General features: G+C 46.0%; 1 protein-coding gene across 2 annotated transcripts in view; it reads left to right on the top strand.

Annotated features, from left to right (window-relative positions):
- The window catches only part of Npl (N-acetylneuraminate pyruvate lyase), a 44,943-nt gene that overhangs the window by 28,140 nt on the left and 4,592 nt on the right, over positions 1-12,211 (top strand). For both annotated transcript variants that reach the window (XM_021198812.2, XM_029538917.1), the window contains 5 exons: positions 1,499-1,591; positions 4,930-5,078; positions 5,174-5,220; positions 7,830-7,914; positions 11,801-11,840. In XM_021198812.2, the coding sequence (XP_021054471.1) occupies positions 1,499-1,591; positions 4,930-5,078; positions 5,174-5,220; positions 7,830-7,914; positions 11,801-11,840 (414 nt within the window). The remainder of the gene's footprint in view (positions 1-1,498; positions 1,592-4,929; positions 5,079-5,173; positions 5,221-7,829; positions 7,915-11,800; positions 11,841-12,211) is intronic.

Here is a 12,211-nt window from a genome sequence, read left to right as displayed (position 1 = left end):
TGTGTGTGTGTGTGTGTGTGTGTGTACGTGCACACACCCTGCATAAGTGCACATGGCCACAGTTGAATACGGAGTTGGGGGGGGGGGGTGAGAACTTGCAAGACTCAGCTCTCCCCTTTGTGGATCTCAGGGATCAAACTCAGCATGTCAGGCTTGAGCTGCAAGTCCTTTTACCTGGGTAGCCTTCCCACAGGCCCCAGACCTTGAACCTCTGATCCTCTTGCCTCAGTCTTCCTAGAAGCTGGGATCACAGGCCTATACTGCCAGGCCCGGCTATACCGTCTCTTGAAGCCGATGTTTCTGCTTTTGTAGAACTGTCTGAGTTATAGCTGCTTTACTGTGAATCTGGTGCATAATGTCTGTTGTTGTCACGTAGTCCTCCTGGGGTAAAAGGACAGGAGTCCTCCATGTAGTTTTCTTGGTAATATGTAATGATCATCTTCTACTAATGGGAAAGTATTTCCCTTGTTCTCCCCACCCCCCACCATGATGGTGATCAAACCCAGCCCTTGGGTATGACATGTATACACTTACATCTGAGCTACACCCTCAGTCCCTGTGTGTGTGTGTGTGTGTGTGTGTGTGTGTGTGTGTGTGTGTTTCAGGTATCTTCCTTTTTCACTGTCCACCATACTTTTTTGAGACAAGGTTACTCTGTCACTGGCCTAGAGTTCACTGACTGGCCAAGGATCCACCTGTGTCTACTCAGAGAGAGCAAGCATTGCAGGCACACACCATTGCGCCTGCTTTTTACATGGGCGCCAAGGATCTGAGCTCATGTCTTTTTGCCTGTTCGAGAAGCAGATACTAACTGGGCCATTTCCCAGCCTCCCTGGAACCTTTTCTCTTTTTCTTTCTTTCTTTTTTTATGTTTTATTTTTTATTTTTATATTTATTTATTAATTTACTTTTTGAGAATGGGTCTCACTATGCAGCACTGGCTAGCTAGGAACTTGCTAGAGTATCAGGCTATTGAACTCACAGGTGCTCCCCTGCCTCTGCTTCCCGAGTCTGAGTGTTGGGATTAAAGTTGTGCCCCACTCTGCCCAGTGAGGGCCAGTTTTTTAATGGTATACTAGTGTGGTAGGAAAACAATTATCATATTTTTTTAGTTTTATTTGTGTGTGTGTGTCTGTGTGTATCTGTGTGTGTGTGTGTGTGTGTGTGTGGTCTGCATATATGTCTGAACCACACAGGCATGCTTGGTTCCCTTAGAGACCAGAAGACTGTGTCCAATCCTCCAGGACTGGAATAGCTAGATGGTTGTGAGCCACTGTGAGCATAGAAGTCATACCTGGATCCTTGTCATTTCTGGACCACCTCTCCAGCCCACTGATTTTGACCTTTCTAAGGCGCAGTGATGTTTAGCTGTGTAGTTGAACCGAAGGGTGGTCCGGGATTTCAGCTTGCCAGAGGCTGGCTGCATCTCACTGAACCATTTTCTAATGCAGGAAAGCCACTTGTCTCATTCGTGTTCATGTGACTCCTCTTCTTTCAGATGCCCTGATAAGCTTCCTGAGGGAGGTGGCAGCTGCAGCCCCCACTTTGCCATTTTATTACTACCACATGCCTTCCATGACTGGGGTAAAGAGTAAGTATGGTTTCAATTCTTCTCGATTCTATTTATTTTATGTGCATAGCTGCAAGTAACTTGCTTGCATGTATGTTAGAGATGGCCCTGAGAAGCTCTGTAAGTAGAGGAAATAGAAGAAGGACAGGTCTTCCTCCCCTGAGCCATTCGTCCAAAACCCAAGTATTGGTTTTGGTTTTGTTTTTTTAACATTTTCTCCAGCTTCCCTATCCTAAACATTCCATCAAGAAATTCTACTATGCCTGATGGTGCTGTCACACCTTTAATCCCAGCACTTGGGAGGCAAAGGCAGGTGGATTTCTGAGTTTGAGGCCAGCCTGGTCTACAGAGTTAGTTCCAAGACAGCCAGGGCTACACAGAGAAACCCTGTCTCCAAAAAAAAACAAAAACAAAAAAAAGAAAAACAGAAATACACAAGAAATGCCACTCCATCCCACCCTACTGGATTAGACAGGCCACTGATGAGGCAGTTAAAATTGCTCCAAAGCAAGCCATCCCATTACCTCAGCCTTCATCAGTCATTCACATCACCTTATAAGGAGGCCCTTAGTCTTAAAAGAAGAGTTGATAAAACCAGCTGTGGCACACATGCCTGTAATTTTCTGTAGAGACAGATGGATCAGGTCAATCTAGGCTGCATGAGATTATTATTTCTTCTTCTTCTTCTTCTTCTTCTTCTTCTTCTTCTTCTTCTTCTTCTTCTTCTTCTAAGATTTTATATAAAAAAAAAAAAAAAAAAAAAAAAAAGAAGCCGGGCATGGGTGCTGTCACACCTTTAATCCCAGCACTCGGGAGGCAGAGGCAGGCGGATTTCTGAGATCAAGGCCAGCCTGGTCTCCAAAAACCAAAAAAAAAAAAAGAATTTTTTAATTTATTTTATGCATACGAGTACACCAAAAGAGGGTGTCAGATCCCATTACAGATGGTTATGAGCCACCATGTGGTTGCTGGGATTTGAACTCAGGACCTGGAAGAGCAGTCAGTGCTCTTCACTGCTGAGCTGTCTCTCCAGCCCCATAGAAGAATAAGAAAATTTGATAGGCTAAAACAGAAAGACTGCCATGAGTTGTTGCTGGTGGGGGCTACACAGTAAGTTACAATGCAGCCTAGGCTATAGCATAATCCCTCGGCATATATAGCAACCACTTTGCATCTCCATATTCATTTAACCAGTTAGTTTTGCCATGATGGGGCTTGAACCCAGGGTATCACTGCTGCGTGCCCCCAACCTCCGTTCCACAGAGGTGAGGCAAAGACGACACGTACGCCAAGGCAGGGTTTGAGCAGCTTCCCGCTGCAGCTTTATACTCTCTACAGCTCACCCCAGCTCAGCTTCTCCCACTTTATTCTGGGATCGCCCAATTTATCCCCTTCCACCCTCTGCACTCGTCTCTCATCGCTCATCATCCAATCAGCATTCAACACGCTCTATACGAGAGCCATGCACACATACAGGGTGGGTGTTGATAGGACAGTGACTCAATATCATGCTGTATGACGCCATACCTCAGGCGGGCAGCGCGTAATCACTCAGGTGCGCATAATCAGGTTTTTGGTAATCAAGCAGGGAATCACGGGGCTTGGCTTGAACCAGGGTGCCATCTTGGCTCACAAGGCCGCAGCCACGGCCACACCCGCTTCCCACATGTCACTCATACTAGGCAAGTGGCCTACCACTGAACTACAACCCAAACCCTCTGCATCTTCTGTTAGAAGATAAGAGACAGTAAGTCGCACTAGACGGGAATTGCTTGCACCTTCTCCCTACTGTAGTTCCGGTGCCTAGCCTGTGGGGAGGTATCTTATCTCCCTGACTTTTCCTCTAGTTTTTTTTTTCTTTTGTTGTGTGCATTCTGGACAAATATTCTGCTTCTGAACTATATGTACTTTGTGTGTGTGTGTGTGTGTGTCTGTCTGTCTGTCTGTCCGTGTCCTTGTGTCTGTCTGTGTGTAGCTCATGCATGTTCTGCTGTTCCTTTACTCCTGAGAGATCCTTAGCCCAAGGCTAGCTTAACCCTCTGAGTAAGAAATGGTCTTCGGTACTTGCTCATGCTTACCACCTAACAGAAAGCACTTCACCTCTGGTGACCAAACTGAAATGCATGTAGGGACTTTCCCCTGCCAGCCGTTAGTTCTCCATTGGAGGTGAAGTGTTTAGCTTATGAGTCCCCTTCTACCTGGAGATAGCAGCAGATCATGCAGGTTGGGCAGCTCACGGGACTCAAAAGAAATCCTCTTACCTATTAAAGACCTCCACGGCATGTAGGGAGGGATGTGGGATGCCTCCATGTCATTTCTAGATGCAGAGGGACCTCCATAAGTTCACCAACCCAGAAGCTCTCTGGATCCTCTTTTAAGGGTAAAGACTTTATTATATAGCTGTAATTGATTGTATCATTGGCCATTGATGATGAATTAAACCTTTAGCTCCTACCCCACCCTCTAGTCACCAGGTCAGTTCTCCGGTAATGAACCCCATCCAGAAGCCTGGCTGGTATCACCTCATTGGAACACAAGCTGGCCTAGGGATGGAGATCAGTTTAAAATACAGAGTGCTGGCCTCAGATGTGCAAAGCACCACATAGACAGAGCATGGTAGTGCACACCTAGACTCCGGTAGAAGCAGGAAGACCAGAAGTTCAAAGCTATTCTGGGCAGCTATGTACAAAGACCACCTTAGGTTATAGTTGACTATATCTCAAAAAATGAATCATAGCACTGGCTATACTGAAACTCACAATGTAGACCAGGCTAGCCTCAAACTTACAGGTCTGCCTGCCTCTGTCTGTCTGTCTGTTTGCTTGTTTGAGATAGTCTCAGTATGTATCCCATCCTGGATGGCCCAGACCAGGATGACCTCAACCTCACAGAAACTGTCTGCTTCTGCCTGTTGACTACCGCTGGGATTATAGTGGAATTACAGGCATACACCATCTGTGTTTGGCTTTTTTTGTTTTAAAGATTTATTTATTTATTTATTTGTTTATTATATGTAAGTACACTGTAGCTGTCTTCAGACACACCAGAAGAGGGCATCAGATCTCATTTCAGATGATTGTGAGCCATCATGTGGTTGCTGGGATTTGAAACCAGAACCTTTGGAAGAACAGTCAGTGCTCTTAACCACTGAGCCATCTCTCCAGCCCTGTGTTTGGCTTTTTAAAACATGGGTTCCTGCCCTGTAGCTCTGTAACTTAGGCTGGCCTGGGAATCACCTTGCCTCATCCGTCAGAGTGAATGGGAATGGGAATCCAGTCATGTGTGAAAAGGCCACCTCAAGGTGGTATTTGATAGTTTCTGTGGCTGTGTGGATTAATGAAGTGTGTGTTGTTCCGAAGTCCGCGCTGAGGAGCTGCTGGACGGGATTCAGGACAAGATCCCCACCTTCCAAGGACTGAAGTTCACTGACACGGACCTCTTGGATTTCGGCCAGTGTGTCGATCAGAATCACCAGCGACAGTTTGCTTTGCTCTTTGGAGTGGACGAAGTAAGTTACCCCTCGGGTATATCCCAGCTTCCAAGCGACCCATTCAGCTCTTCTCTTTCTCAAAAGCCTGAATCTCTTTGTCTCTTTCTCATCAGCAACTGTTGAGTGCTCTGGTCATGGGAGCTACTGGAGCAGTAGGCAGGTAAGTCTTTCCTAATGGTTACAAATGTAAAGTCACTCATCGCTGAGACAGATGGGCTTCCTGCATATCCGTCTTTTCTAATAGAAGTCCCCTGTAGTGACAGGCACGTTCCTTGAAGAGACACTGAGTAGGAAGTCATTTGTTAGCGTCAGTCATGGAAAGATGGACCCTAACTGGAAAGGGGTGGCCTTCTCTCCCCACCTCTGCTCACTCTGGTTTTCCTGCTAAGGAAATCCTCCAGCTTTAGGAGGGGGAGGGGCTTGGAATATTGACGCCAGCACTTGAGAGGTGGAGGAAGGAGGATTAGAACTTCAAACTCATCCTCAACTCATAAAAAGTTAGGATCCAGTCTGACCATCAGGACCCTATCTCAAAACAACGATGGCAAAACAAACAAAAGCACTCCAGTATGGTCATGTGTGGTGGCCCATGCCTGTAATACCAGCATTCAAAGGACCAAACTAGGAGGATAGCCATGATTTTGAATTAGCTAATAGATAGACTCTGTCAAAAACAAAAACAAACAAGAACAAAAAGACAACAACAACAAGCAATTGCTTGCTGCTCCTGCAGAGGACCTGGGTTCAGTTCCCAGCACCCACATGGCAAGTCACTATATTTGCAGGCTCTGGCACTTTCTTCTCACCTTGGCAGGTTTATGGTACACATGAGGCACACACACACATACACAAAATAATAATAATAATTATTATTATTAATTATTAATTATTAATTATTAATAATTAATCTTAAAGAAAAAAGCTTTGTTCCACGATAGTCCTTTCTGATAGAAATCGCCTGTCATTTGCATTTGTTCAGGACAGAGTTGTCATTCCTCCAACCTGGAAATTACATTCCACCATAATCAGGTGAGGCAGGTGAATACGTAGGCTAAAGAGGCCCGGGGACTCCAGCTTATGATGGGCAGTATTTCAAAGCTGGTTTGTTAAAAACTTAGTTACAAATTGGCAGAAATCCATTCGAGCTAACTTGCCTTTAAAACAAACAGTAAGGAAGTTATTATAAAATGAGGACAAACCAGGTAACACTCAACTGAGACAAATGCAGCCAGACCCTTGAACCCATGAGAGCCAGAATCTACACCGCTCTCACCATCACAGCAAGCCACTCCTCCCCAGGGTCTCCTGAAGACGCTCGCCCCTATCTCTTCAGCATGTCTGTTTCTCTTCCCTGTTTCAGGGTACTGTTTGCACCATCTGACTTCGTCAAGGGTCCACCAAGATTCAGTCCACTGTGGCCAGGGATCCACAGTCTTGTGGCCCTGTGACGACTACTCAGCACAGGACAAGCAGTTTAGTCAGTGTGCCCACTATACTTGCTTACTTCACTAGGGCGTGTTGCAGGCACAGTGAACTGTACCAGCTGAAAGTGTATTTCCTCAGGGGTAGCTAAGCCACTCTTCACACCGAGTCTTGGTATACATGCCTTTGATAAACACTATTGACTTGATCCATTGACGTAGCCCAGGCTGACCTCAAACTCACTACACAGCTGAAGATGACCTTGAACCCCTGAACTTCCAGCTCTGCCTCTCAAGTGTCTAGAACCTGCTAGACACAGGCTGGCCTCAGGCTCAGAGAGGTCCTTCTCCACCAGCCTCCTGAATGCTGAGATTAACCATGCACTGCAGCATATGACTTTTAGTACTTAAGCCAGTGCGACGTTTGAGCCCCAGTTGTCTACCTCTGAGTCTGTGTGTGTGCCCTAGGCAGCTGTTGGCCTCAGCCTTTCCTGCCTAAAGCACACCTCCATCTTTTACTCTCAGACTGCATCCCCTCTGGGATTCTCTGTGTTGGCCTCCAGGTTTTCCCAGTATTCCTCAGTCCCTACCTGGCATACCCTGTCCCCAATCCTGAAATTACCAGCCTAGGGGCTGGGCTGCCCTTCCCCCAGAGGCTCCTCCCTATTTAATCCAGACCTTTTGCTCTCTCTCTCTCCCTCCCTCTCTCCGTGCATCCTTTCTCCCTTTCTCTCTCCCACCCCTAACCTCCCACCCCTTCCTCATGGCAACTTCCCTCGTCCTTGGTGTCAGTGAACTCACCCACCCGAGAGCAGTTTCCCAGTAATCCTGCCTTTAATATAATCTGATTTGGCTTGAATTGGCCCATTTCACAGATGGAGAAATAACCCATCACTCTGCCACCTTGCTGGCCCTGCTTTGCGCTGCTAGAGAACTCATAACTGAAGACAGACTGGTTTTCCTTATCGATTGACCCTACAAATGGAATAGTGGGGGCCTCACTGTATTTTTTTCCTTCCTGTTTGTGTGGATTTTTCCCTTCAAGACAAGATCTCACGTAGCCCAAGTTAGGCTCATGCTCACTATGTAGCTTGGGATGGCTTTAAACTCCTGACCCTTGTTTCCTCAGGTTCTTACTATGTTGCCCAGGCTGGTTGGCTTAGAATTTGATTATGTAGTGGGGGGGGGGGACTGAACCTAGGCCCTTACATATGCTAGAGTAGCCTTATCACTGAGCCCATCTGCAACCCCTAATTTGCCCTTTTAAGCATCAAATGAGTATAGAGAGCTTGGATCCTTCCCACTGAGTTGTTTAGCTTGGAGTATTTTGTTGTTGTTGTCTTTCCAGTACCTATAACTACCTGGGAAAAATGACAAACCAGATGTTGGAGGCCTTTGAACAGAAGGACTTGGCTTCAGCGCTCAGCTACCAGGTAAACCTTCACTGCCATCTTTCTTGGGGCGGGGGGGGGGGTCCTTTGTCCCTTCTCAGCAGGCTTGAAGGCCCCCCTCCCCTCTATCTTTCTTCTGTTATCTTTCTTGTTTAAATGGAATCTGCCCCCACCCCATCCTCCCTATGCCCATATCTAAGGGGATACAATGCCAGATAGGAAAGAGTCAGTCTTCTCCTCCTCCTACAAAGGATCTTACTGTTATTCTATCTTCAAAGTATTCTGTGATTGTAAAATAATGGCCATAGATTTCTGTGAGAGTAACTTCAGGACATCCTTAAGTGTTTTGCCTGCATAAAATAAACACACACACACACACACACACACACACAGATACGGGTAGGGTCTCCTAGAACTAGAGTTACAGATAATTGTGAGCTGCCATGTGGATCTTGGGAATTGAACCCCAGTCCTCTGGAAGAGCAACCAGTGCCCTTAACCACTGAACCATCTTTCCAGTCCCATCCACCCTTATTTTTTGTTATTATTGTTTTGGGGGGAGGCGACATGGTCTCATACTCTGGCCCAGGCTAGCTAGGAACTGAGGGCAGTTCTCCTGCCTGAGGCTGTCCAGTGCTGCTGTATGTGAGGGGCACAGTAAAGAAACTGCCGACGTGACAGCTGTCTCCATTAGGGGGAAGGTCTTTATTGTGGGTTAGAGAGAGAAACTGTGCAGAGGGTCCGGAAGGGTTAGAGTAAAGAGTGTTAATCCCACCTATGAGGAATAAGAGCATTACCACAATTTTGAGCCAAATTTGGAGCAAACTTTAATCAAATACTGACCAGCTTGATGAACATGGTTCCCAGTAGACAGCAGTGACCAGCTTGATGAACATGGTTCCCAGTAGACAGCAGTGACCAGCTTGTTGAACTGGCCAGGTCTGTTCCATGGTTCCCAGTAGACAGCAGTGAGTCATATTTTGCAGAGGCTTAAGGAGGCAATCCCATAATGCCATCTCCCCATCAGGTTCAATCAGGGGCAAACATACATCCTGAGATATTTCTCACCAACATACCTCTCGCCTATATGTAACCATGCCCATTCCTGCAGATGAGTCCGCCAGACCCTTTTAGGGTATTGAAAACCTGGCTTGTTATCTTCCATAGCAATCGCCTCCATCATTTCAGGAAGTGTCTGTCCTTAGCAAGGGGCTTCCAGGTTAGGGGCATTTTTGTTCCATGGATCTCGTAGGCACAATAATTAAAGCTTAAAACATAACTTTGGCTCTCACAAGAACAAAGCAAGCAGACCGAGGCTAGGAAAGTGGGAGAGTCGGGGAGGGTAGTGGAAATAGCAAGAGACAGCATAGAAAGAACCCCAAAAGCACAGGAGAATAGATAGTACCAAGGGATCATGGGATTGGCAAGCCATGGGGACTATGAGAAGGCTGCATAGCTGCTGGGGAAGCACTCTTTTCAGGTTAGAAAACCCATTTCACTGGCTGGAGAGATGGCTCAGAGATTAAGAGCACTAGCTGCTCTTCCAGAGGTCCTGAGTTCAATTCCCAGCAACCATATGGTGGCTCACAACCATCTGTAATGGGATTTGGTGCCCTCTTCTGGCCTACAAGCATATATGCAGGCAGAATGCTGGATACATAATAAATCAAAAAGAAAAAAAGAAAAAAGTGCTGGCTTGTATCTAACCTCCAGAAATTCTTCTATAGTCCAGTTCAAACTCATTTCTAGACATACTGAGAGCTTGAGACCTAACAGATGCAAATGACAGATGTATGTGCCCACCCTTAAGGAAGTTCCACTTGAATCACCAAAAAACTTCAAAGTGTGATGCTGAGAACCTAAAATGAGGAAGGGAAGGATAACCCAGAGTCAAGAGAGGTCACTGGTGTGCACCAGAAGCGTGCTCAGAGTGGGAAACACCCACCAGAGGGGAAGTGAACAGATGGTGCAAAAGAAGGCGGGCTTTGAGGAGTTTGTGTGTGTGTGTGTGTGTGTGTGTGTGTGTGTGTGTACATGTGTTAGAGAACACCTTTATGGAGTAAGTCCCCATGTTTTTTCACGTGGGTTCCAAGGTCCTAACTCAGGTGATCAGGTGTGCACAGCACTTTTTCTACCCGATGAGCCACCTCTCGAGCCCTGATTTTGTTTTGAGTTAGAATCTTGCTACCTACTGGCTAACTGAAAGCCTTTCTCCTTCCTTAGCTCCAGCACTCCCTTCCCTCACCCAGTGTTTATGTCGCCACACCCTCCTGAGACTCTTATAATAGAAAGATTTATTTCAGAGATAAAAAAGCAATAGTGGCTGTTGTGTTAGCTACCTGGAGGCCAGCAAAGGTATCATGGAAGCATAGAGCCAATCTTTTCTTTTTTTTTTTTGGTTTCTCGAGATAGGGTTTCTCTGTATAGCCCTGGCTGTCCTGGAACTCACTCTGTAGACCAGGCTGGCCTTGAACTCAGAAATCCACCTGCCTCTGACTCACAAGTGCTGGGATTAAACGCCTGGCTAGAGCCAATCTTAATAGCTACAGAGTATGCAGTTTTTAGAAGCAATAAATAAAATAGAATTACAGGAATGTTTACCATCACAGAAAGTTTGGAGGAGTTGCTAGTTCGTTTGTTTTGGTCTAGGAACCTTTCTTCCGAAGGTTTTGTTTTGATTTTGGCTTTTTAAGATAGAGTCTTGTTACTTAACTCAGGATAGCCTAGAGCTTATGAATTCTGCTACCTCTGGGATTACAGGCAGACCCCACTAAGCCAGGCTCACTATACCTGGTCTAATAGTAGTGCTCCAGTGGAACCCAGAGCTTCTTGCATGCTAGGAGAGCATCCCTACCAACTAAGCTCCACCCCCAACCCTAAAAACATTCTTGACTTTGCCACAGAAAAGAATTTCATGAGAAGCCAATGTGAAGTAATGTTAGCGCTTGTTAGGAAACAAGGTTTGTTGTTGTTGTTGTTGTTGTTGTTTTGTTGTTGTTGTTTTTGTTGTTGTTGTTTTGGTTTTTCGAAACAGGGTTTCTCTGTGTAGCCCTGGCTGTTCTGGAACTCACTTTGTAGACCAGGCTGGCCTCGGAACTCAGAAATCTGCCTGACTCTGCCTCCCAAGTGCTGGGATTAAAGGCGTGCGCCACCACTGCCCAGCCCTTAATGTCTCACACCCGGCTTAGGAAACGAGTTTACTGTGGATTTAAGTGTGGAGGTTCATAGAAAAAGAGGGGCTTAGGAACAGAGAGCATATGCCTAAGTGTATGTGTGGGGCCCTCCCAAGAGAGGCTTACACAGTATGGTAAAGACTGTAAAGATGGGATGTTGGTGTGTATTGAAGTCACTATCTTCGCTGGGTTACAAAGAAATTTAAATGAGATCACAGCAGGGTGTTTTCAGAGAAGCATCTGTTAAAGGTAAAACTCTAGATAAAGAAGGAAAGTATGGGGGCTGGAGAAAAAAATAGCTCAGCAATTAAGACCTCTTTCAGAGGTCCTGGGTTCAGCCACATGGTGGCTCACAACCATCTCTAATAGGCTCTGAAGCCCTCTTACGTGTCTAAAGACAGTGACAGTGTACTAATATAAATAAAATGAATACATCTTAAAAAAAAAAAGTCAGGATGCCTTGCCTATAAACACAACTCAATGGTTTTACATTTTTGACATTTACCTATTTACCTGTCAAATGTATGTGCACTTGCACATATGGAGAGGAGAGGAAAACTCGGGGGACCTCCATTTTCTCCTGACCTAGCCTGAGCAGATTTAACCATCTCATCAGTTTCTTTCCTCCACTCTGGAGGTCTACAGAAAGCTAAGGCAGATGGACTTTACAGAGTTTCCGTGGTTTGACTTCTGAATGCAGACATGGTTTTCACGGTGTGATGGTGCTGACCACAGATTTCTTTCTTCCATTCTAGTTTCGTATCCAGAGATTTATCAACTATGTGACCAAGCTAGGTGAGTGTCCTTGCTGCTCTCTGCCTCTCTGCTGACTGAAAGCGCCAGCCAGTGCTTGCTCACTGAGCCAGGGTTACCAGGCTATGGTCTCTGGGGATGTCATCCATGGAGGGGGGCCGGGGAGGCCACAGGAGTCACGCAGCAAGACCGAGGCTGTGACAAGTTTTGGGTTTTGTTTTGTTTTGGGGAGTTTTTGTTTTTGTTTTTTTGTAAGCAATTGGTCTTTTTTGTTGTTATTGTTTTGTCTGTCTGTCTGTTTGTTTTCTTGTTTGAGAACACCTGAGAGGGAGGGGCAAGTGAATCTCTTGAGTTTGGGACCACAGCCAGGACTACAGAGAAAAACCCTGTTTCAGAGAGAGAGAGAGAGAGAG

This window comes from Mus pahari, chromosome 5 (genome assembly GCF_900095145.1).
Source record: "Mus pahari chromosome 5, PAHARI_EIJ_v1.1, whole genome shotgun sequence".
Classification (NCBI taxonomy): Eukaryota; Metazoa; Chordata; class Mammalia; order Rodentia; family Muridae; genus Mus; species Mus pahari.
Note: the sequence above shows the minus strand (reverse complement) of the source record. Positions and strands in the feature narration are given on the sequence as shown.